General features: G+C 54.2%; 1 protein-coding gene across 3 annotated transcripts in view; it reads left to right on the forward strand.

Annotated features, from left to right (window-relative positions):
* RBM19 (RNA binding motif protein 19) overlaps positions 1-23,484 on the forward strand; it is a 152,709-nt gene that overhangs the window by 46,922 nt on the left and 82,303 nt on the right. For all 3 annotated transcript variants that reach the window (XM_058691188.1, XM_058691189.1, XM_058691190.1), the window contains exon 21: positions 2,072-2,188. In XM_058691188.1, the coding sequence (XP_058547171.1) occupies positions 2,072-2,188 (117 nt within the window). The remainder of the gene's footprint in view (positions 1-2,071; positions 2,189-23,484) is intronic.

Here is a 23,484-nt window from a genome sequence, read left to right on the forward strand (position 1 = left end):
GGGAAGGGCTCCTGAGCTGGGATGGAACAGTGAGCACCAGGCATTGAGCCCCACAGCCTCGGGTTCTAGTCCAAGAGCTGCGTGACCTTGGGTGGCTGACTTTGCCTATGAACTAGTATGTGCTAACTAGAGGTCGTGCATGAAGCCTCTAGAACATGCTTTGCACATGAGTACTTAGCCAACAGTGGCGATCTGTCTTTTCCGTTCCCCGTCTCCAAGGAGTCAAGCTAAAGTCACCTCACGAGCTTTCAGTCACTCGCCAGTGTTGATTTAGTCATCCTTTTATTCAACAAACAAATTACGGAAAGCCCGCTGCGTACCAGATACTCTGCCCAGGTGCCAGGAATGGGGTTTCCTGGTGGTGTTCACGGTCTAGGGCAGCATAATTGATAGAACCTTCTACAATAGTGGGATTCTTCGATCATGTTCCACATCTGTGCTGTCCAATATGGCAGCCACTTGCTCACGTGGCATTTGAACACGTAAAGGTGGGGAGTACAGTTGTGTTAGTCATCTGTTGCGGTGTAACAGAGTATCCCAAACAGCTTAAAACAGCAAACACTTACTATTTCACCGTTTCCGAAGTCAGGAACTTGGGAACAGTTTAGCTGGGTACTTCTGTCTCCAGGTCTCTCAGGAGGTTTTGTTGGTCAGGGCTGCAGTCTCATCTGAAGGCTCCTCTGGGGCTAAAGGATCCGCTTCCAAAATGGCGCCCGCACATGGCTGTTGGCAGGAGACCTCAGTTCCTCACCACGCTGGCCTCTCCCTGGGATTGCATGAGGGTCTTTACAGCACCACAGCCCATTTTCCACGGAGCGAGCGACCCAAAGGACAGCAGGAAGGAAGCGGCAGTGTCTTTTATGACCTGGTCTCAGAAGTCACCATTGCTTCGGTCTTCTACTGGTCATGCAGACCTGCCTGATGGAGCACGGGAGGGGACTCCCCGAGGGCGTGAATACCAAGAGGCAGGGATCTCTGGGGACCATCTTGGAGGCTGGCTATCCCAGCAACTGGGGAGTTGAGTTTTGAATTTTGTTGCTTTAACGTAGACTTAACCGGCCGTATGTGGTTTGAGGCTACCATATTGGACAGCACAGTAAAGGGAAACATGAACAATATGTAATACGCGGTCAGGTGGTGGTGAGTGCCAGAAAGGAAAGCAAAACTGGGGTGGGGGAGGGGGGTGTTGCTGCTTTAATGGGGATACTTAGGGAGGGCCTTCGAGGAGGTGATGTGAAGCAGATCTGAGACAAGTGAGGCAACACGGTCGTCTTTATGACAACAGCTGCCATTTATTGAATGTTTGGCACACGGGGGGCACCACGCAGTGTCTGACAGGCCCTCAGATGGTATGACGAGGCCGGCACTCTTTTTAGGCCCATTCTGCACTTGAGGAGGCTGAGGCCCGGAGAAGCCAAATTACCTGCCCAAGATCACTCAGATCCTATGCAACCCACTTGGCCTCCACACCCTGATCGTTCACTCCCCACTCACGACCCCGCGTCGCTTTGACACAGTGGCAGGTTGCCCAGGGCGAGCAGGGGCCCAGGTGAGGTGGGAGGGCGTTAGAGACGGCCTTGCGCCCCGGGATGAGCTTCCGCTCCCACCCCTGGCCCGTCTTCAGGGCTAGCAACTGCTCCAGGCCTGTGGGCGAGGCTCTTGGGGCGTGTACTGGAGAGTCTCCCATAAGACCTTTGGGCCATCCGGGGTCTTTCCACACCTGGAAGGGGACAGTAGAGACCGGATGGGGTGAGGAGCTGGCCTCACCCTTCTCAGGGTTCCTCTCGCCAGTCCCTGATAGCCCCCGCATCTCTCAGACGACGGGCAGGAGAGACCCAAGGGCGGGTGTGCTGACCGGGTGTCCACAGCCATCTTGGGAGGAAGATGCTATGTTCCGAATCACCCAGGGGAGACCGCCTTCCCCCTTTGCATCTCTGCCTCATCCACCCCAACTCCTTGAATCTCTCACCTGCCAAGAACATCAGCTCTTGGAGGGAGGGTGAGGGGGTTAGCGTAGGCCAGCGGCTGCCCACATCCCAGATAACTCGAACCTTCTCCCCTAATCGTCTAGGCCAGCTCTGACGTCCGCTCGGAAGAAACAAGTGCCCAGAAAGCAGACGACCTCAAAGATCCTGGTGCGCAACATCCCCTTCCAGGCCGACAGCCGGGAGATCCGAGAGCTCTTCAGGTGAGCAGCGCTCCTTCTGTCCACCGGTTGGCATGTGGTGGGGGGAGCCTGCTGGAGCCTTGGCAGGTGGCCTTCGGGTCCTTGATGGCTCCACCGTAGGCCGGCCCAGTGGTCTTTCAAAGGTCATCTCTTGGCCGCCTTTGATTTATCTCTCTTGAACTCATGCGCCGTGAGCACTATGCAGAGAAAACTCGAAACAGCCAGGCCTCCTCCCCCAGAGGGGAGACAGAAAAAGAGGGTGGCTGGTGTTCTCTGTCCCCACCCGCAGCAGGATGGGGCGGGGGCCCTGGTGGCCGAGGCTCAGCATCTGTCTGAAACTCTTCCGGCCAAGTCATTCCTCTGGGTTTAGCCAGCGGCTCTCCACCCCCGGTGGTGTTTTCAAGTCACCCGGTGACTTTCATAAACATACCTTTGCTCAGGCCCCGCCCCCGTGGAGTTGGATTCTGTTGGTCGGGGGTGGGGCCCAGACATTGGTGTTTTGATCAAAGCTCCACTGGGGATTCTACTGTCCAGCCAGAGTTGGCTGTCCAGACAGCTACTGTCCAGACAGAGTAGCACCACTGTCTACATTGCTGTCTACGGAGAGAGACTGTTTTGAAATACGGATGAATCCCGTGAATAAATAGTGCGGTCCGGCAACAGATGCCAGCATAGGGTCAGAAACGCTAGGCACTGGGACCCGGAAGGACAGGCGGCGGGTGAGGTACTGACAGCAGGAAGGCCAGTGGTGATGCTGTGCAGGAAGGCAGATTGAATCAGACCAGTTTCCCTATGTTTTGAAAGAAAAACCGGCATTCCAGATTTTTAGGGGGAGTAAGCTGGCAACTAATTTACTTTCTAAAATACAAACAGTGCAGGACAAAGTCTGGCTGTGGCCAGATGGAGCCCAAGGGCCACCACTTTGCAACAACCGCTGTGCTAACGCGTTACACCGTTCGGCCTTGCAGATTAGTTAGGTACCACCTAGAAGCAAGCCCTGGATCCAACATCTTTACGAACGGGCGTAACAGGAAGACGTTTAAAGCCAAGACCCTCCCCGGGTGTGGGGTGCTGGGTGGCCCAGGGAGAGACAGTCTCGCCCGCGGAGTGTGACGGCAGGTGGACCAGACCGCCGGGGGCTCCCGGGCCTGCAGGACCCGGAGAGCTGTGTCCCTGTTTCAATTATCAGTCGGCATCTTACTGGTTAGATCACCTTACTGAAGTCAACTGTGGATGCAAAATATAAATCCCATATTTGGGGGACTAGACAGAAGTACCTTTGTGTGATGCTACCTCTTCGCCCTCTCACCCGATTTAAAGAGCAGGGAACCATTTACGGGATTTGCTTCAAAACTCCTTCTCACCTCCGCCCTCCTTCTCACCTCCGTTCTAAATTGTACGCTGAACGTGCTGTTCGTTAACAGACGTGGTTTGGCTGGCTCTGGTGCAGACGCCGTTTTCGGAGGAGTGGGGTCTTAGCTGTGATCCCAGGTCCCCTGCGTGGCAGTAACAGCCTGGTGAGGTGGGGTCACGACCTGGGAGGACGTTTTCCATTTCCCTGCACCCAGGGAGAGGAGTACGCATCCTCAGCCTCGCACACCGGCTCGTTTTAACGGGCTCCTGCTTGTGAAAGAGAGTCCAATTTAAGACCTGCCAGATCAAAACAGCATTGCCGCAGACGGCACGTGTTGATCAGGAAATAGCATCCCGCCGAAATGACAGTTCCACTTGGTGCCGCAGCCTGTTTGGGGTGACACTTACCCAGGGAAACAAAAGATCCGCTCGGAGAGGGAAGAGCGCTTTGTTTGATCTCTCGTTTTATATTTATTTTGCGGAGACAGGGAATTAGCGTCCACGGAACGTAATTATGCGCGGTGTCTCTTCCCCCTGCCATTGTTCCGATGGTAGCTTTCTCCAGCCCTTGGAAACGGAAAGCCACCATGGAGGGCTCACCTTGCTTTGTTGTGCTCTGGGGCTGGGGGGGTTGAGGCCGTTCCCGGTGGCGGGCGGCAGGGGGCGCTGTGAGCCTTCTCAGGGGGGACTCTGCTCGTCCTGGAAACCACAGACCTGATTTCAGACAAAGCCAGCGGCCGGCAAAGGTCAGAGCCAGGGGAGGCTTTCGGGCTTTAGGGGAACCAGTCTGGTCCATTTTGCAGGCCGGTTTTGCAGGCTTGTCCTGCCAGGTGCGATCAAGAATCCCAGCTCGCTCCGATGGGGCCCTCGCCGTGTGTTGGGCCCCAGCTGCGTGTCTGCCCCGTGCAGTGTCTCCTTTAAGCTGCGTAGCCGCCGTGTGGAGGAGGGAGGCTGTTACCTGTTTTGCACCCGGAAGGATGCTGGAGACCTGGGCAGATGAAGCGTCCTGCTCAGAACCTGCAGCTGAGCCAGGACTGGGATTTCAGCAGTCTGACCCAAAGCCGTGGCTCGGAACCGCTGCTCTCTGCAGCCTGTCGTCCTCCTCCCGGGTCCAGAAGGACACTGCCCCCTAGATCACATCGGTGGCACCATTGTCCCGCAAATGTGTCGTTCGCACCAGCCATGGGCCTAGGTGTCGGGCCGGTAGCTGTTTCAGGGAGATGGGCCCCTCCCCCCGAGGAGTTCACTGGGGAGGACCAGGGAGCAAAGCGACGGTGGCAGTTGGACAGTGATGCTCCTGTGGCACGCGGGAGTGAGCGTAGGGCCGCGGGAAAGCACGGTCATGTTCTCAAGCGCACCTGCTGGGGGACGGCAGCTCTCCCACTCTCCCCGGCCTCCCGGGGCCCTGCATGTGGCCCCGGGGCAGCACCTGCCCGCGCCCTTCCTGGGGGCCCCCAGCCGTGCAGGGGGGGTCCCCCACACACACCACCCCACAGCCCCTTGAATCCAGTACCCTGAGGCACTGCGGATCCGTATCCCTATGGGATCATCATCTGGGACGGTTCGCGGCTGGCCCTTCAGAAAAGTCAGAGTGGACACAGCAGTGTCCTCCATGCCACCTTTTTGGGCCTCCGCTTCCCCTGGCACCAGGTGACAGCAGCCCTGCTGGTAGCATTTGGGGTAATTTATGACGACGCTACAGCAAGAACGTGTTTGTTACCGTGAAGTATAGTTTCCGAGCCCGACCTCTGTGCCAGGCTCTGCGTTATTACAGGTCCGTTTCCCACAACGGCCCCGCGGAGTGGTGTTGCCTCCATTTCCCAGGGAGGAAATGGGCTCCCCGGCTCCAGATCCCGCCACTGGGCCATCTGCCGGCCCCACCGGCACCCAGCAGCTCCCGCACCACGTGACCGCCTCGTGGGCTGTTGGAAGGGTTAGATGAGCATCTGCTTATGGAGAGCGTAATACAGGGCCTGGGTCGGAGTAGGTGGTTAATAAACATTAGCGCTGGTTGTCAAATAGCACAAAACTGGGGGCGTCAGTCTTTGAACCCAGGGCCGGTCTGACTCTCGACAGAGCTGGTGTCTTCGATGGCCCCGCACACCCTTGACGGACCCCTGTGGCGTTTTCTTCCTGGGTTGCCTCCTTTCCCTGAGTCTGCCTTCCTACCTGGTGATCCTCTCCCCCTCCAGCTGGCCCTGGGCCAGAGAGAGTCAGTACTGGGGGACGGACACTGGCCTCTCCACTCCGTAAGGGACACACGGAAGACAAATGGGGATCCTCCGGACCGTGCAAGCATGTGCTGGCACGCAGGGACCAGACTCCTCACCCCACAGCCAGAGCGGGGGTGAACGCAGCCCCCGGCTCACCCTGTGGTGTGCACAGCCTTAAACTAGCATCCGTTCCGGAAGAGGAAGGGGGTAGACTGGCTTCCCTTCCCGTCTGGGTTTGCTCTGGCGGAGGTAGGTGTGTGTGCACGTGTATGTGTGTGGGCAAAGCCTGGATTTGAAGGTCCCTGGGACAGAGGGTGGTTCCGAGAACAGCCCCACAGATAGGGCCTAAGTCTGAACCCCAATTGAAGCAGGTGCTCAGGGCCCCCCAACCTTACGCATAAGCGCATGTGCGGAGCCATGGGATTTGTCGGACGGGTCGTGTTCCCACCCGAGTTTCAAGCGATGGCCCCGAGTTAGCACCACCCTGGAGAACGAGGTGGTGATGCTCTCAGCACCCAGGAGGCGTGGGGCACCGGGCCGGCCACATCTCAGGCGCCCGTGTCATCGGTGCATCTTCACTGTGGCCCGGTGTGCTGCAGCTCTCGGACCCATTTCCTGGGGCCCAGAGAGGAGCAGGGGCTGTTTCTAGCAGGATCCTGGCTCGCCCGTTTCTTCTGTACCCAATGGGCGGCCTTGGTTTGAGCGTGGGTTCTGGAAGGCAGTGATCCTCTGGGAAGGAGGTCCTACAAACACGGCTGGCTTTGGGAGCACGTGAGCCGTGTGGCCCCGTGTGGGTGTTCAGTGTCCCTTTCCCCCACCCCAGACTGTAATCTTGGACACTGCTGTGGCTACGGGTCCCTGGTACATAGACGGTGCTCAATAAATGTTTGCTAAGCACATAGGTGAGCGTTTGCTAAGCGCACAGGTCCAACTGCGCCAAGCCTTTCTCGTTGGAATGCTGAGGGAAAGGGTATGTGAGGCACAGAGAGGTTAGGGAGTTTGCCCAGGGCCACACAGCTCTGCAGTGGCACCGCCTGGTCTCCCTCACTTTGGAGCCCCTCCTACCCCCTTGAAACTGTCCCCAAGGGCCAGGGATGTTGGGTGGGAGCTGCTGGCAGAAGTGCTGCCTCAGGTGAGCTGGGGCAGCGGCTACGGGCTACAGGTGAAGAGAGCTTTTCGTCTGAGCCTCTTCCCCTCCCACCCCCCGCTTTTCGCTTTTCGGTGATTTTGTACTCAGAGGTGTGAACCACTAGGGGTGTGAATGGGTGAGCTCCCAACAGGTGTCTGGAGGCCTTAATTACACAGCTTGCGTCTCCTGTCCGCGCTGCACCTGTTGCGCCCGCTTTGTGGACGGGGTCCGTCGTCCCTGGCCTCTCTCCTCCTCCTCATTTCCTCTAGCAGTGACCGTGACCGTGGAGGGAGGGCTGCGGAACAGTGCGCCTGCCAAGTTCCCCTGACCTCCTCCCTCACCCGGGCGAGGGATCACTGCCTGATGGGCTCCTGGTTGTCAGCAGTACTTTTCCGAAAGTGGGGAGCCAGGATCCCTGTAGTCTGCTCTTCTCGGAGGTTCTGGACGGCTGGGGCCTCTTCCTGTTCACCAGGCTCCACGGGGGAGGAGCTCTGTTAAGGCAGCCTTGGGGTCGGAGAAAGGGCATGGGGGAGAGAGAAAACCTCCCTTCGGAAAGGGAGGGGGTAAGTAGGCTGTCTCTCCCCACGTAGGTCATCCCCCCCCCCCCCCCCCACACACACACACAGCCCTCCAGGGAGCCCCTAGATGGAGGCCTCCACGTCCCTCATCCAGATCCGGCCACACTCCTTCCTTCTCACACTGTCTGGCTGCTTTCACACCCCGCAGCAGCAGAACTGAGTAGCTGTGTCTCAGACCAAACGACCCGCGAGCCTGTAAAATACTGACCATCCGGCCCTTTATGGGGTAAGTTTGCTGATCCCTAGACTAAGCTAACCACAGGGCTTGCGCAGAGATGGGGCACGCCCTAGAGGTTTGGGGCATTCTCTTCTAGTTTTAATTACCCAGACGTGGTATTTTCTTCTTCCGCTTTTGATAAAACACGGAGACCTTACACGTAGAGCTGTAGCCCCGTTGGCCCCCGTTGAGCTTGAGACGTGAGGCCCCAGAGAGCTGCTGTGTTCACCTCTGCAGCCCATCTCCTCGCTCTGACCTGTTTTCTCATTGGGGCACCCCTGCTCCTCCTGGTCTGCCAAGGTCTTTGTGGTTTAAGAGTACTTTTTAGAGCAGTTTCAGGGTTAGAACCCCACTGAGAGGAAGGGAGAGAGTTTGCATAGGCCTCCTGCCCCCACCCACGTAGCCTCCCCCATCATCAACACCCCCCCACCAGAGTGGCAAATTTCTTATATTCTCTGAACCTCTGTTGACACGTCATTATCACCCCAAGTCTGTGGTTTGCATTAGGGTTCATTCTTGATGGTATATGTTCAGGGCATTTGAACAAATGTGTAATAACGTATATTTGTCATTATAGTGCCATAGACACTGTTTTCACTGCCCTAAAAGTCCTCTGTGGTCTGCCTGTTCATCCCTCCCTTCCCCTTTGCTGAGATTTCGAAGGGTGGTGTGAACGCATTCATTCATTCATTGATTCATGCGTTCTTAACTGAGCTGGGAGCACCAGCCATTAAACTCAGGGCCCACCCAGATCTAGTATGACCTCCCCTTACCTTGATCACATCTGCAAAGACCCTATTTCCAATAAGATCCTATCCACAAGCTCTGGCAGACATGAATTTGGGGGGCACGTTTCTCCCAGTACAGGGTGTCTTAGGGTGGTCAGGAGAGCCTTCTCTGAGGAGGGGACCTTCTCGTGGGGACCTGTGGCTATGAAGGGGTGAGCTGCATGTAGACGTAGGGGCGGCAGGGGCCGTGCCCCCGGTGGGAATGAGCTTGGCCCTGGAGGGGAACGGGCAGGGTGAGCAGAGGGACGATGCTGAGATGAGAAGAGTGGACGGGGCACGATCTTGTGGGCCATGATGAGGGCTGTGGATGGTCGTTCAACTTGTTACTCAAGTGTGACCAGCGGCCAGCTCAAGAAACAGGACAAGAGCGTGCCCGGTGCCCCCTTCCAGTCACCGCCCCACCCACTCGCTGCCCACCACTGTCCTGACTTCTAAAAACATATATTTGTGCTGCCTGTTTTTGGTTTTTTGTGTAAATGGCATCATCACATATCCACTTTTGGTGTCGGTCCTGTCTGCTCAACATCTTTCATTGTGAGATCCTTCTGTGTTTTAATGTTACCATGATTTGTCCATCCTCAGTGTTCTATGGTATTCCATTGTGTGAATACGTTGAAATACGCTTATCCATTTTCCTGATGAGCACTTGGGTAGTGTTCAGGTTTTTGGCTGTTTCCAGTAAAGAACGCTTCCGCGAGCATCCTCGCATATGGCTCTGGTGACCCCGTGCACACGTTCCTGTAGGGCGTCCGTGTGGGAGTAGAATTGCTGGGTCACGGGATGTGCACGTTTCAGCTCTAGTAAATCTCTCTATCGGGTTTCCAAAGAAACTGTCAGTTTGCATAAACTGTCAGTTTGAACGATCCAGTTGCCCCGGGTCCTTGCCAACACTTGGTAGTGTCTTTCTCTCTCGGCCATTCTGGTGGGTGTATAATGGCATCATTGTATCGTGGTTTTAATTTGTACTTCCTTGGTAGCTAAGGAAGTCGGATGTTTTGTCACGTGCTTGTGAGCATGTGGTCTACTCTTGTGGAATGCCTGTTCAAGTCTTCTGCCCATTTTTCTAAAAATCGGGTTGTCTCATTTTTTTTTTTTTTATGTTTCTAATTACTTCTTACATAACTTTTTGAATTTTGGTTTCAAGTCCTGGGGTGGGTATATGGTTGCCAGCCCCTCACTCTCCCGTTCTGTGGGTTTCTTAATGGTGTCCTTTGATGAGCAGAGGGCTCTTAATTTTAACGTTGTCCGCCATTTTCTACCTTCGTGGTTAGAACCTTTCACGTCCTACTAGCAAACCCTCCCTCCTCCAGGCTCGTGAAGATAGTCTCCTGTTTTCTTCCAAAAGCTTTGACCTTTCCCATTTAGGTACGGAGTCCAGCAGGAATCGGTTTTTGCATATGGCGTGAGGTAGAGATCGAGGTACATTCCCTAAGTCGGTTGGCCCAACATCATTTATGGTGAAAACCATTCTTTCCCCTCTGCTGTGCAGTATTGACTTTGCCATAAATCAGATGACCGTGCACGTGAGGGTCTGCTTCTGGACTCTCTCATCCGCTCCTCCGGTCTATTTGTCTATCCCGTGTGCCAATACGCCCCCTCTTAATTACTGTGGCTTTGTGAGTAAGAGCTTGATATCTGGTGTCTTTGTTCTTCCCCGATTGCCTTGACTGTTCCCGGCCCTTTGCACTTCAGGCCTTTGTGTCTGAATAATAAATAAAGAATATTCCACCGCCCCGAGAGCCGGGGGGGAATGGTCGGTGACTTACACTTGTAAAAAGAGCTTGAGAAAAGAGGGTCAGAGCCGGTGTGAGGGGCCAGAGGTGATCGTGGTTTGGACCTGACGTCGGCAGTGGAAGCAGGCGGGGGTGCGTGTGCAAACTCCCGCTGTGGCTTAGTGCGGACGGTGATGGAGACAGGAGTGGAGGACAGCTCCTCGAGGCATCGAGGGTCCTAAGCGACTGGCGGATCACGGGCCGCGTCTGGGGGAGGGGCAGGGCAGCATGAAGGAGGCGTCAGCCCCACTCCCCGCGCCTCCCTTTGCTCGCCCGTGATGGGCCGCACGTAACACTGGCCACGGTGGTGGTGCCAGGGCCACGCTTCTCAGTTGACCCGTGCAAGCACACGTGCGGGCTTGGGGGCTTCCGGTGAGCACTCCCTTCGGGAACAGCTCTGATTCCCCCGCGGATGTCAGCCGCAGCACCGACGTTGCTGCATCGACATTTCCTTACTGGCACTTTCTGTGCCGTGGGAGGGAGGCACTGGTGACGATCCCCCCCCCCGCCCCCAGCCGTTTGCACAGCTCCTTACAGAGGGCGCTGCCAGGGCCTGAAGTGCTCCAGTGCTCACGATTTCGCTCGTTCCTCCCCCGACGAGCCCCGGGAGCCAAAGCTGAGGCGCACGAGGCAGATGGCTGCCCGGCCATAAAACCCCAAGCAAGTCGCAGAGTCGGATTCACACTCCCCGTTCCTCCCTTTCTGTGCAGCCTCTCCCACTACAAGTTCCAGGGACAGAGATGCGCCTTCTTAACCCTTTCCTGTACCCATTTGGCACGTGTGTTAAGTTCTTTCGGTACGCCGGTCTTCGGCCGTCATCGCCGTGAGATTCCCCGCGTCTGCGATGCTCATTAGGGCCAGTGCGCAAATACTTGGCCTGGGCTTTCCGGGAGCCGGGCCGGCTCCTGCCCTCAGGATCGCTGCATTCAGAAAGATGATGCCAGCTACTAGGCGGGGACTAAAAAATGCCAAGGAGTCCATCCTTCCCCCAAGAGAGTGTCCCAAAGACAGATGTAGGAGTCCTTGCCGAACATCTTTTTTTTTTTAATTTTTTTTTTAATGTTTATTTATTTTTGAGACAGAGAGACAGAGCATGAGCGGGGGAGGGGCAGAGAGAGAGGGAGACACAGAATCCGAAGCAGGCTCCAGGCTCTGAGCTGTCAGCACAGAGCCGGACGTGGGGCTCAAACTCACGAACCATGAGATCGTGACCTGAGCTGAAGTCGGACGCTCAACCGACTGAGCCACCCAGGCGCCCCGAACATCTTTTTATTTAGAAAGAAGTTCCGGGGTTCCCAGTGGACCCCAGGGTTCATGTTAGCCAGCTGTGGGGAACAGAGCTCGACAGAGTCACCTGGCCCAAGTCCCGGGTGTCCCAGGTGTCCCACACTCCGTGGCCTGGCCACCTCTTGAACCCAGCTTCCGACGTGGGCCAGCTTGCTTTCGGAGGGGGCATGGGCGAGGCTCTATCCTGTTAGATAGGCCGGCCAGCCTACACAGGTGTGCCCGGGAGGGGACTGCTGATAACCCCCAGCAGATGTTCCCAGGGATCGGACTTGTGCTCAGAGTAGTAACGAGTAAATATATATACACACCCATCAGAACATCTAGACGAGGTTGTGGAGAAACCGGACCATTCCCGCAGTGCTGGCGGGAACATGAAATTGTACAGCCACGCGGGGAGAGTATGGGCACTTTTTTCCCAACTAAACACGCACTTCCCATGCGACCCAGCAGTGACACCTCTGTGCACGTGCACCAGAGAAATGGGAACTGAGGCGCACGTAAAACCCTGCACACGTGCCCATCCACTGATGAGTGGACAACCCATATGCGGCCTGGGCGGTGTTACCCTCCGCCCACACCATGGCTGGACCTTGAAAACCTTGTGCTCGAGAGAAGAAGCCGGTCCCCAGAGACCACGCATGGCATAATTTCGTCTAAGTGAAATGTGCAGAGGAGATAAATAGAGAGAGAAAGAAAGTAGATGAGTGGGTCACTTAGGGTTAGGGAGAGGGGTTGGAGAGTGATGGCTCAAGGATCGGGGGCTTCTTTCTAAGCCAGTGAAAATTTTCTCCGTTATGGTGGTGATTTCACAACTCTGAGAATATGCTAGAAACCATTGAATAGTTGGATTGCCTGGTATGTGAATCGTATCTCAGTAAAGCTACTACAGAAGGAGGGGAGGAAAGAGGAGGGAGGGAGGAAGAAACCCGCATACAGATGCACACAGCACTTCATTCATTATATCCAAAACCCAGAAACCACCCGACCGCCCTTCAGCAGGCAAATGGTTAAATGAACCGTGGTTCATCTGAACCACAGAATACTACGGAGCGAGAGAAAGGGGTAAATTATCAGTGTCCCCAGCAGCCTGGGTGAAAGACATCTCTGGAGCATTATGCCGAGAGGGAAAAGCACATCTCCAAAGGGTATATATGCTGCGGGATTCCATTTATACGACATTCTTAAAACAACAAGATTAGGGAGATGGGACCATTAATTGGAGATTAGGTAGACGGAGAGAGAGAGAGAGAGAGAGGGCGGCTGTGTCTGTAAAAAGGAAGCACAGGGGGTCCCCTTGCGATGAACATTCTGTATCTTGACCGGTCACGAGCCTGCAAGTGGTCAGATTGCATAGAACTAAATACACACACTGAAATGAGTGTGTGTGAAACTGCAGGGATCTGAATAACGTCCGTGACTGTATTACTGTTGATTTTCTGCTTGTGCTGTTGTACTGTTAGGAGATGTTACCACTGGGGGAGACTGGGTGAAGGGTAGTATATAGGATCTCCCTGATTATTTCTTAGAACTGCCTACAAGTCTATAATGATCTCAAAATAAAAAGTTTTCTCAAGGGCACCTGGGTGGCTTGGCCAATTAAGGGTCCGACTTCAGCTCAGGTCATGATCTCACCGTTTGTGAGTTTGTGCACCATGTCGGGCTCTCTGCTATCAGCACACAGCCAGCTTCAGATCCTCTGTCCTCCTCTCTCTTCCCGCCTCCACACGTGCACACATGCTGTCTCTCTCTCAAAAATAAACATTAAAAAAAAGGTTTTTTCATTTCTTTTTTCTTAACATTTTTTTTTGAGACCGAGAGAGACAGAGCATGAACGGGGGAGGGTCAGAGAAAGAGGGAGACACAGATCTGAAACAGGCTCCAGGCTCCAAGCTGTCAGCACAGAGCCCGACGCGGGGCTTGAACGCATGGACCGTGAGGTCATGACCTGAGCTGAAGTCGGACGCTTAACCGACTGAGCCACCCAGGCGCCCCCCCAAAAAAGTTTTTTTAAAACAACAAATACCCTTATCCATAAAGGATTATAGCAAGGCCACACCCTGCCGTAGTGAGTTGCCCATCCCCGGGGGCAAGCAAGTGAAGACTAAGGCAACTCTCTGTTACGGATGCTATAAAAGGGATTTCTGATGAAGCGGCCAGGCCCACTCCCTTCAAGACACTTCGACCCCGAATGTTGTCAGCATGAGCGTCCCTGGGGGTCAGAGAAAGGAGAATCCTCTGGCCTTTGGGTCAGCTGCAGGTAGTCTGATCCTTTGGTCAGAAGGGAATCAACCCTCAACAGACACACAGCAGCCAGGTGAGGGGGCGAGGGAATGAGGAAGAGAAATTGCCCCATTTTTATAAGCTGTGTGAACGGTGTATATACTTTATCACTGAAATGTAGGCTAATTGAACCCAAGAAAATGAAGAGATTGGCCTCGTAGGTGTATTTGACCTCCAGGGATCTACTTCTGTTTAGCAGATTCGTGCATGAACCTCGTGCTATAGAGACTGCAAAAAAAATATTAAGCGTCCATTGTTTGCAGTGTGAGAGAACCGCGGTTCTGGGTTTCTACCCCATTATCACAGAGCTGAGATACCAGCACATAACTTCCTTAGGCTCTTGTCGATTCTCCATCCCTCCAGACACTGGGTCTGGCAGGCTGGGCACAAAGCCACGTTTCTCAGAGCATGCCCTTCCCCATTTAAGATCCCCAGGAGCACAGCCCCAAGGCACTTGACGGGGACGTGCGCTGGGTGATACTGTCTTCATTCGAGACGCCCGCTCTGCAGAAAATCTGTTTCAGACCCTCTGCATCCCCTTTTTTTAATTACCCTGCTCTCTGCCTACCAGTCTGTCCACCAGGGGATGGTCAGAGGCTGTGAAAGTTACTGCTGCTCAGACCAGGATGAAGCAGCCCTCGCTCGGCTGAGATAGTCTGGTTACCCGAGTTCTCCTTTCTTGTGTTGTCCTTGTGCCGTGGCCATCAGAAGTCAGCTGTCAGCTTGGAAAGGAGCCAGTGTGATTTTCCAAGTGAGCAGAACACTGGCCAGCGAGTCAGGAGACCTGATTTCTGGCCCTGCTCTGCCTTGCACCCTTGAGATCACCTTGGGGCGGTGGAGCGACTTCCCAGAGTCTCCTTTGTTGAGTGAATCAGCGAAGGGGTCGGGCGAGGCAGCCCGGGGAAGGCAGCTTCCTCCTTGCAAGCTGACACAGCCCCATGGGCCATGGCTGCCTGGAGTCCTGTACTAGAAGACTGGGAAGCTGGCTGGGCTCCACGGGAAATGGCGTTGTAATTGATTAGTGATGTCTGCCCCGGCCCGTGGGCACAGCAACTGCGATAGGTCCGCAGCCCCAGGTATCTCACCTAAGAACGTGGCATTGATCGCCTGTCACTGGAGCTTTTACGTTTCCATCTGCTAGACTGGCCGGAGGAGCGGTCCCAGACCAGGGGCCGTGGGGAAGCTCACTTACTTTTCCTCTTTCACAAAAATAGTAATAGACTGGGAGTCGAGAAGGGCTTCTCTTTTCATTGTTGTCGTTTTCTTCCTTCGCAATTCCGGGGATCTGGTCTTCCGTGGCCGCTGACGTATTTGTTCCCTCCGCGCCCAGCCCGATTCCGATCCCGGAATAGGTGACAAAGGCCCAGACGGTGGAACGGGGCACCCTGGGGAGAAGGCGCCGGCCCCTGGGGTGGGGAGGGTGGCATTGTGCGCCCTGAGTCCTGCTTTCACACCTCCTCTCTCCCCATTCAGTGCCTTTTCAGTTACAAGGTCCCTGCGCTTTGTCTAGGCTTGTCGGAGAGCCGGCGGGCCGTGGGCTCATTGTTGCAACTGATAATTGTGCTCTGTGTCTCCAGCATCCTGGGTGCTGAAAGGCGGGAGCCCCGGGATATCTCGGGGAGCTCCTGAGCAGGAGCAGCCCCCGCCTGCTCACGTGACTCTTCCCGAGAGAAAGGGAAAAGGGAGGTCTCGACGCACTGCTTTTTAGTTAAGAGATACCTCGGCGGCTTAGCAAATATTTACTGAGCGCCTCTAATGAGGCAGGGGCTGTGCCAGGTGCATAACAGACGTGAACTCCAGGACAGAGAGGGACTGTCTCAGTTTAGGGGGAAGGGGATACACGCTCACATCACTAAAAGCCTCACGGCAGGGGCACCTGGGTGGCTCAGTCGGTTAAGCGTCCGACTTCAGCTCAGGTCACGATCTCGCGGTCCGTGAGTTAGAACCCTGCGTCGGGCTCTGTGCTGACGGCTCGGAGCCTGGAGCCTGTTTCAGATTCTGTGTCTCCCTGTCTCTCTGACCCTCCCCCGTTCATGCCCTGTCTCTCTCTGTCTCAAAAATAAATAAACGTTAAAAAAAATTAAAAAAAAAAAAAAGCCTCACGGCAGAGGCCAGGTCTCACACGCTGTTGGTCTGGTGACCAAGTCTCTAGGACTCAGTGCCTGTCTCTGGAGGGTGGCGAGGTCACCGACGGTGTGTGGTTGGCCGTGAGGACGAGGTCAGCGGTATCGGTAAAGCACTTGGCTTCTCTGCGGCCCAGGCGCGGCTCTGCCGTGTGGCGTCCAGAGATTCGGGAACACCCGGTCCCTCACTTGAGAGCCAGGGGGCTGGGCTCTCACCTCCGGCCCTGCAGGGAAGTTCCTTCATCTCCCCAAGGCCACCCTGGAGCGAGGGGGGCTCAGCTACGAGATGGTCTCCAAAAGGGTTTTCCGCCTAAAGGAACAGTCCGTGAAATGACAGGCCGTGACGGTGTTTCTCGACACTGTCCCACTTCCCGAGTAACGGATGAAGAGCCCTCTTGAAGAAAAATACAGTTCCTGCGGCCCTTCCCCCACAGGGGTGTGGGTGATGCGAAGGTTTCTGTCCTTCGTTAAGTTAGCCACGTGCAAACGCAAAACTCAGAATAAACCGACAACTTAGGCCCGTGGTGCTCTTAGGACTATAAGGCCAACACCCGTTTTCAAATTAAATACAAGCAAAATTTAAAATCAATAGCATTCAAATCAACAACATTATTGTAGCGTGATGGATGATGTTGTTTCGCGGCAACTGAATTCAGAACGTGGGTTTTAATATCCGAAGGATGTAGCCTCGGGTCCAGATCTATAACGCGTCTCGGTACTTTTACGTCAGCAGTGCTAATGCCGAGGGCGCCCGTTTGCCTCGGGAAGTGCGCGCCGAACGGGAGGACCGACCCACAGGCTTTGTTTGCCGGTTCAGCATAATCCGACCTCCGGCTTGTCTAAACTCAGCCAGTCACCAAATGCTGCCTTTAGCGCGGTGTCGCTCAGTGGTTCGGCAAAGCCGTCGTGATCACTTAAAAAATAAAAGTTGGCACTGCGGCGTCCTTGAAATCATCAGTGAGCGGGCAACCAATTGCTTTGGGAACGGGGAACAGCAAAGCGTTTCATTGTTCACCCGGGGGCCAGTCGAGCACCTGTTGCAAGCTGGAATGCGGTAAGACAGGTTCCACATGGTACAGGGGTCCACGGGGGTCCACCGGCACCCTGGGACCATACAGGCTGCTCCAGCCCGGGTCCCTTGAGATCAGTGCGCCCGTACCCCCGGGGGCCGAGTCTCTCCAAGCCCTGTTCTAACACACGACGTACGCATGTGTGTATCTTGAAAATTAGGTTGTCTAAATACACCCCCCAATTTTTTTAATTACCCCCCAAAGTAGTTAAGCCTCCCCACACCCCTGCCTCTGCCCTCGGTACACACATACACATCTGCACGTATTTATTTCGAGACACCTGTTCTATCAAGTAGGCTCTTACGCGGGCACAAATTTTCAGTCCACAGTACCTGCTGGGTCCACATAAGACCTCTAGACATTTTTCCCTGCCAAGCCTACCTGCGGTTGAAATACCCACTGCCCGTTTTTATACACCGCTGGAGCTGATCGTTTTACTGCTTGGTTACCAGGGTTCGGTGAAGCTTCTGGAGTTCTTTAGTATATCCTGCCTGTCTCAATTTGCCAGGGAAAGGATGTGGGCAGAGGCCCTTTAAGGCGATCATAGAAGTGAAATCAAGAGGCTATTCAGTGGAGGGGCTGTTACACCTGGAGGCTTTGTGTCCAATCTAACACCAGCAGCAGGCTTCATGATTTCGAGCGTCAGCATTGTAGTCTGCGGGAGTGGCACTCTGCAGAATTGTGTGGTACGCAACCTGTGCAACAGAACGTGGCAGCCCTGGTTGTCCCAACAGATCTAGATCAGTGTGTAAACGTTGGTTCCTCCATTGCCAGCTAAGAGACTTGGCTAAATCATTTCAATACCCTGAATCTCAGTATCTGCATCTGTAAAATGGGGACCGTAGTACGTATGTGTCAGGGTTATTGGGAAGATTGAATGAGATAATGAAAGTGAAGCAGTTAGCTGGGTATCCTGGTTCCCAGAGTGTGCGCCGAGGCACCTTGGGGTGCCGCAGCGAGCTCACGCGTGCACTGTGGACTGAGCTTTGGGAAAACTACGGCGACCGCTGTCCGAGATGCTGCCACCTGCTACAGTTCGGCCGTCTTTGTCAGGTTGGGCTGTGGACTTGTTAGAGCCAGACTGTTGGGCACCTATTTCTTTATGGCCTACAGATGCCACGGAAACCTAACCGGAGGCACCAAGGGGCACTGTGCACGAACCAAGGAAGTTTGGGAACCGGTGGCCTAGCATTGGGTGCCAGTGTCCACACTCCACAAGCTCTGGGGGTGGTTTTGTTACAATATAGCCAGCAGGGCCGCCGCGGGCCTCAGGATTCCACGCGGCTTCGACTCCCACGTTTCACCGCGGGGCCTGGCGTTGGTGTCCAGGCTTATCAGGCTGTTCTCCTGCCTCCCCTCTCTTCGTCTCTGCTCACTTATAAAATACATTTCAGAACATCGATTTCCCAGCTCAGATTTTGGAAGAACCCCAGGCTGCCTGCAGTCATCTCGAAGGGGTGTCGTGAAGCGTCCCAAACGTAAAAGTCTTAGAAGGAAATTAATTCGCTTGCACGTCACGTCCGTGCCTCACAGCGTTCCTGGCAAGGTCCAACGCCGTTGATCTGGACCCAGGAGTCGGGGGTGGGGGCAGGGAGGGCTCCTCCCAGTCAGGGGGCAGACCCTGGCTGTGGGGCCTGATTTGCACAGAACGAGGCCTTGGCCTTGACTGCCCTGAGCCTTTGAAGCGTACGCGGCCTCCAGCCGAGCGATCCCCCACCACTCCCAAGCCCTCTCAGGAGGCTCCGCACCCTGTGTCCTGGGGCCGCTGCATCTGGAGAAGCCCGCTGTCCCTGCACCTCCCTACGCCTCCCTGCACCTCCCTACGCCTCCCTGCACCAGGGCAAAGCACACAGCCCACGTGCGAACCAGGGCCCAGGGTTTCTCGGTGTGGTTACAGTGCGTTTGTTTTCATTCCCCGCCTCCTCCCAGCCCCCTCTGGCCATCAGGTGAATTGGGGTGCTCTTCAGCCTGCAAATATTAGACTTTGCAAGAATGCCGACCTGGGGCCAACTGTGACCCGCAGACACCGTGCTTTTACTTAGTTTGGCCTCATAGTGACTATTCACCCGTTATTGGTCCCCTGCCAGGTACCTAGTGTGTGCACGCACACACACACACACACACGCACACTCTCTCTCTCTCTCTCTCTCTTTCTCTGTCTCTATGTGTGTGTGTGTGTGTGTGTTATACACACACGTATATGTATTTCGTTTACGTGTGGTTTATACGTACGTATGGTTTTCCGCTTTTAAAAAAATAAAATTTACTGACGCGATTGGCATAGCAACATGTTTTCCTTGTTGAGAGAAAATTCCCTTTCATCGACTGCCACCCCTGGTCAGTGCCCCCTGTCCTCCCCGAAGATGACACATTATCATTATCCTTTGGGTGACTCTCCTTCCAGAGCCTCTCCCTGCACGTCATACAGGCGAACCCGTAGACCACATAGGCAGTTGTGTTGCATCCATTTAGACCAAAACGGTGCCACGTTTTATGTATCGTTGGTTTGTTGTTTTTTTTTTTTTTTTTTTTCCCTAGTCTGAAAGGTGTCTTGGCCATCTTTCTGGTTTAGTCCATGTAGCTCTACGTGGTCCTTCTTAACGCCCGCCGTTATCTCTTCCCTCCACGGGAAACTTGCAGCCCATTGTACAGGTGAGGAAAACGGAACGCAGGAAGCAGGGAAAAAGCCATGCAAGCAGGCACGCGCAAAGCCGCTTCTGACCCCCAGCCCGGGCTGGATTTTCTCCCACCGGCGGCCCTGCCGCTGTCTCCAGAGCTCCAGCAGCCTGCCCTGCCCTCCTTTACAGACTCACGTGTAGCTCAGCCTAACCGAACTGAGGGATGGGGCTTTCTGGCAGACCCACCATTCGGGTTAATGGAGAGTTACCATCGATACCATGGATGGCCAATTTCCAAGGAATTAGAATAGAATAAAATATACTTAACATTGGAACTCGGTGGAGTGTAATTGAATCTTTGACGATCCAGAAGGCGATTCAGGGCCTGCAGGGCCTCAGGCCATCATTACGAGTATCAGTCATCACTGCGCGCACTGGGCAGAAGCCTCGGTTAATGGGGCTTCCTGGCTGCTGGCCTAGGTGGCTCTCATTGTGCGCGGCGTCCCCTGTGACGGGCCTTGTCCTCTGGCCAGAAGAACGGAAGATACTTGTCCAGTATCAGGAAGCTCAGGGCCTTCTGTGGGCACCTGGCTGTCTGAGCTGTGGCTGTGACATCGGCCCAGCAGGGGTGTCCCCCCCCCAGAGCCTGTGTGAGGCACTTTCGGCCGGAGCTCCGGCTCGGCTCGGCGGTCAGGCCGCACCAGCTTTGAGTCCCAGCCCGGGCCCCCTCTCGGTAGAGGGAGCAGGCGACAGCGTCTTCCCTTTCCAGGAAAGCTGGAAGAAAGTGTCTTCCCTTTCCAGGAAGCTCTGATTTTGCCAAAGGAACTTCCAGGCCTCAGCAACTTGTCTAGGAATCTGTAAAGTTTCCTCGTATTTTGTCCTTTGTTTGCAACTCAGTTCCTCACCGACTTCAGCACGGTCAAGACCTCAGTTCAATCAGTGCAGAAATTTAAGAAAAAATATCAGCGGGAAGGAAATTACATTACGACTCCCAGACCGAGGAGTACTTCAGTAAAGGGGCGCCGAACTTAAGTCTGAGCTCCCTAGCAGCCAGAGCAAGAAGGGGGAAAAGCAGGAGTGCCTGCTCATTCTGAATCTGCTACCCAGCGCCCTAAAGAGACAGCACTCTGCGGGAGGGTTCTTGGCAGGCTGAATGAAGCCTCCAGTTCTCACGCTAGAGAGAGCGTACTCGGTCAGCATTCCACTACCTAAAACTACAAGATTAACAGGGATCATTCTCCTGCGATGTGTTTTAGTCACACAGGGAAAAAATCATATCCCTTTGTTTTTGCATAGATATGGCCCTGTTGTACGGTAGAATGCAGAATTTACACGAAGTGTTACAGTAACCACAAGACAACCGTGAGGTACACTCACTGAGTCTTTAGAAGTGGGTATTTATTCTCGTCTGCTATTCGGGATAAGGTGCGTTGCTGGGAAATTTCTCGAAGCCGGGGCTTAGGTCCTAAGTTGGAGAGGATAGGAAAGTTGGGGTGGGGGGAGATGACGCCAGGTCGAGCAAAGAGGGAAGTGCCAGCTGCCAGTGCCACACTCCCCTCGGTGCGCTAGCCCGTGCTGCAAGTGTGTGGTATGTCCTTCTAGAACTTTCTGCAACAATGGTAATATGCCCAGGAGGATAGCCGCTGAGCTCTTGAAACGTGAGTTGCGCAACCGAGGAACCAAATTTCAGTTTTGTGTAATTTAACCTTAAATAGCAAAATAAGCAGTTTTTCCTTTTGGATTTTATGTATCTTTTAAAATTTTTTTAATGTTTTTTTCTCTTGAGAGAGAGAGAGAGACAGAGATAGAGCATGAGTGGGGAAGGGGCAGAGAGAGAGAGAGAGAGACAGAATCCAAAGCAGGCTCCAGGCTCTGAGCTGTCAGCACAGAGCCCAATGCGGGGTTTGAACCCACGAACCGTGAGTCATGACCTGAGCCAAAGTCGGGATCCCAGCTGACCGAGCCACCCAGGGGCGCCCCTCCTTTCAGTTTTACATAATCGTCGCACACAGCAGTGGCTACCTCGTTGGACAGCGCAGTGTGAAAACGGTCATACCCTTTGATCGAGGCTTTCCGTTTATAGAATTTAATCCTAAAGAAATAATTGTAAATTTCAGCCAATTTTCCACATGCAGGGGATCGCCCATGCAGGGTTGCTTATGACAGCAAAAAATTGGAAACTGTGTTAATAATCAATGGGTTTGATAAATCGCGGGTGGGTTCAATAAATCATGGGTGGAATACCAGAAAGACATCAAGAGTGTTCATCGAGAATGTCGCCGAGAGGGGGATTGTTTCTGACCCAGCAGTTAAGCGAAAGGAGCGAGCACAGACTAGCATAGCCTATGATTTCAGAGTAAACACACGTAGGAAAAAAAAAGACTGGAAGGAAAGGCACTAAAGTAACAGCCGTGTCCGTGAGCTCACTGGCACGCCCCGTTTCCTCCTCTGTGTCACCGTGCGCCTCACACGTCGTCTACACCGAGTGTGGAGATTGCTGAGGATTCAGAGGGACAGGTTATGTGTCCAGAAAGCTGCAGGGGAGGAGGGCGTGGGGGGTGGGGTTCCATGGAATATTCTGGGCCAGTCTCGGCCCAGCCCGCCCATAATACGCCTTCTGAATGGCTCAGCATTCTCTTCCCCTCTCTCTGTTCAGTATCGACTCCAAAACCGGCCCCTTGAAACAATCAAACTGCATTCAGTGAAACCTGGACAGTATGGCTTTGCTGGCCGTTTAGCCCAGCACTTTCTGGGATTTCCGAACTCTTCCGTATACAGAAGTCCTTTGAATCTTTGTGTTTTTAGCAAGTCAAAGTTTTACCCTTTTACCAATTCATTCTCAGGGGCATCTGGGTGGCTCAGTCGGTTAAGCAGCTGACTTCAGGTCAGGTCGTGATGTCACGGTTTATGAGTTTGAGCCCCGTGCCAGGCTCTATTCTGACGGCTCGGAGCCCGGAGCCTGCTTCGGATTCTGTGTCTCCCCCTCTCTCTGCCCCTCCCCTGCTCACGCTCTGTCTCCCTCTGTCTCTGTGCCTCTCCCCCACTTGTGCGTGCATGCGTGCACTCTCTCTCTCTCTCTCTCTCAGAAATAAATAAACTTAAAAAAATACTCTTTCCCATTAGAAACGGTAACTTTGCTCTAGAGACGTTGGGAAATGGAGCAGAGGCAGGAGCGCACCGCCCACATCCCCGCCACGCGGCACAGCAGCCCCTTTGACGTGCGCCTCTGCGTCCTTTCATACGGCTGCGCAGGCAGGGCGGGTATGAATATCACCATTTCACAGATGAGGAGACAGCGGGTCAGGGAGGTTAAGTGCCTCGCCTGAGGTCTCGTAGCTGGTTAAGTGGCAGAACTGAGACCCGAGCCTGAGTTCCAGTCTGCCTCCTCTCCCTGGCTCCGTAGGTGAGGTTGGACGTAACCCCCAAATAGGCTTCTCACCTATTCATGGGATGCTGAGAGCCTCTTGTCCTTCCGAGTGTAGCACTTAAAAGCCTTCTACAATGGCTCGGCTCACAGAGTAAGTTACACCGGGGCTGATCCTTTCTTTATGGGAGTTTACAATTTAAAGTAGGCACGGGCGCCACAGACGGGGTTATTCAGGATGGGCATTGTCACACGCAAACGGAATAAGCTAAATGTTTACCCGACACACGGACAGAGGAATAAAGGCTTTCTGCAGGGAAATGAGGGGGAAGAAAGAGAGAGGCATGTGGAAGAGGCGTTAATCCCGGCAGCATGATTGCACTTCCCCGGGACAATTATACTCTGCCTACCTTGAATTCAAATAAAGTCCCTTTAACGGGTTGTTCGCAAAAGCGCTTTTTTTTTTTTTTTTTTTCCCTCCACCCTGCCTGAGTCATCACCTCAGCTTTTCTTACTCTTCTGGGC

This window comes from Neofelis nebulosa, chromosome 11 (assembly GCF_028018385.1).
Source record: "Neofelis nebulosa isolate mNeoNeb1 chromosome 11, mNeoNeb1.pri, whole genome shotgun sequence".
Lineage (NCBI taxonomy): Eukaryota > Metazoa > Chordata > Mammalia > Carnivora > Felidae > Neofelis > Neofelis nebulosa.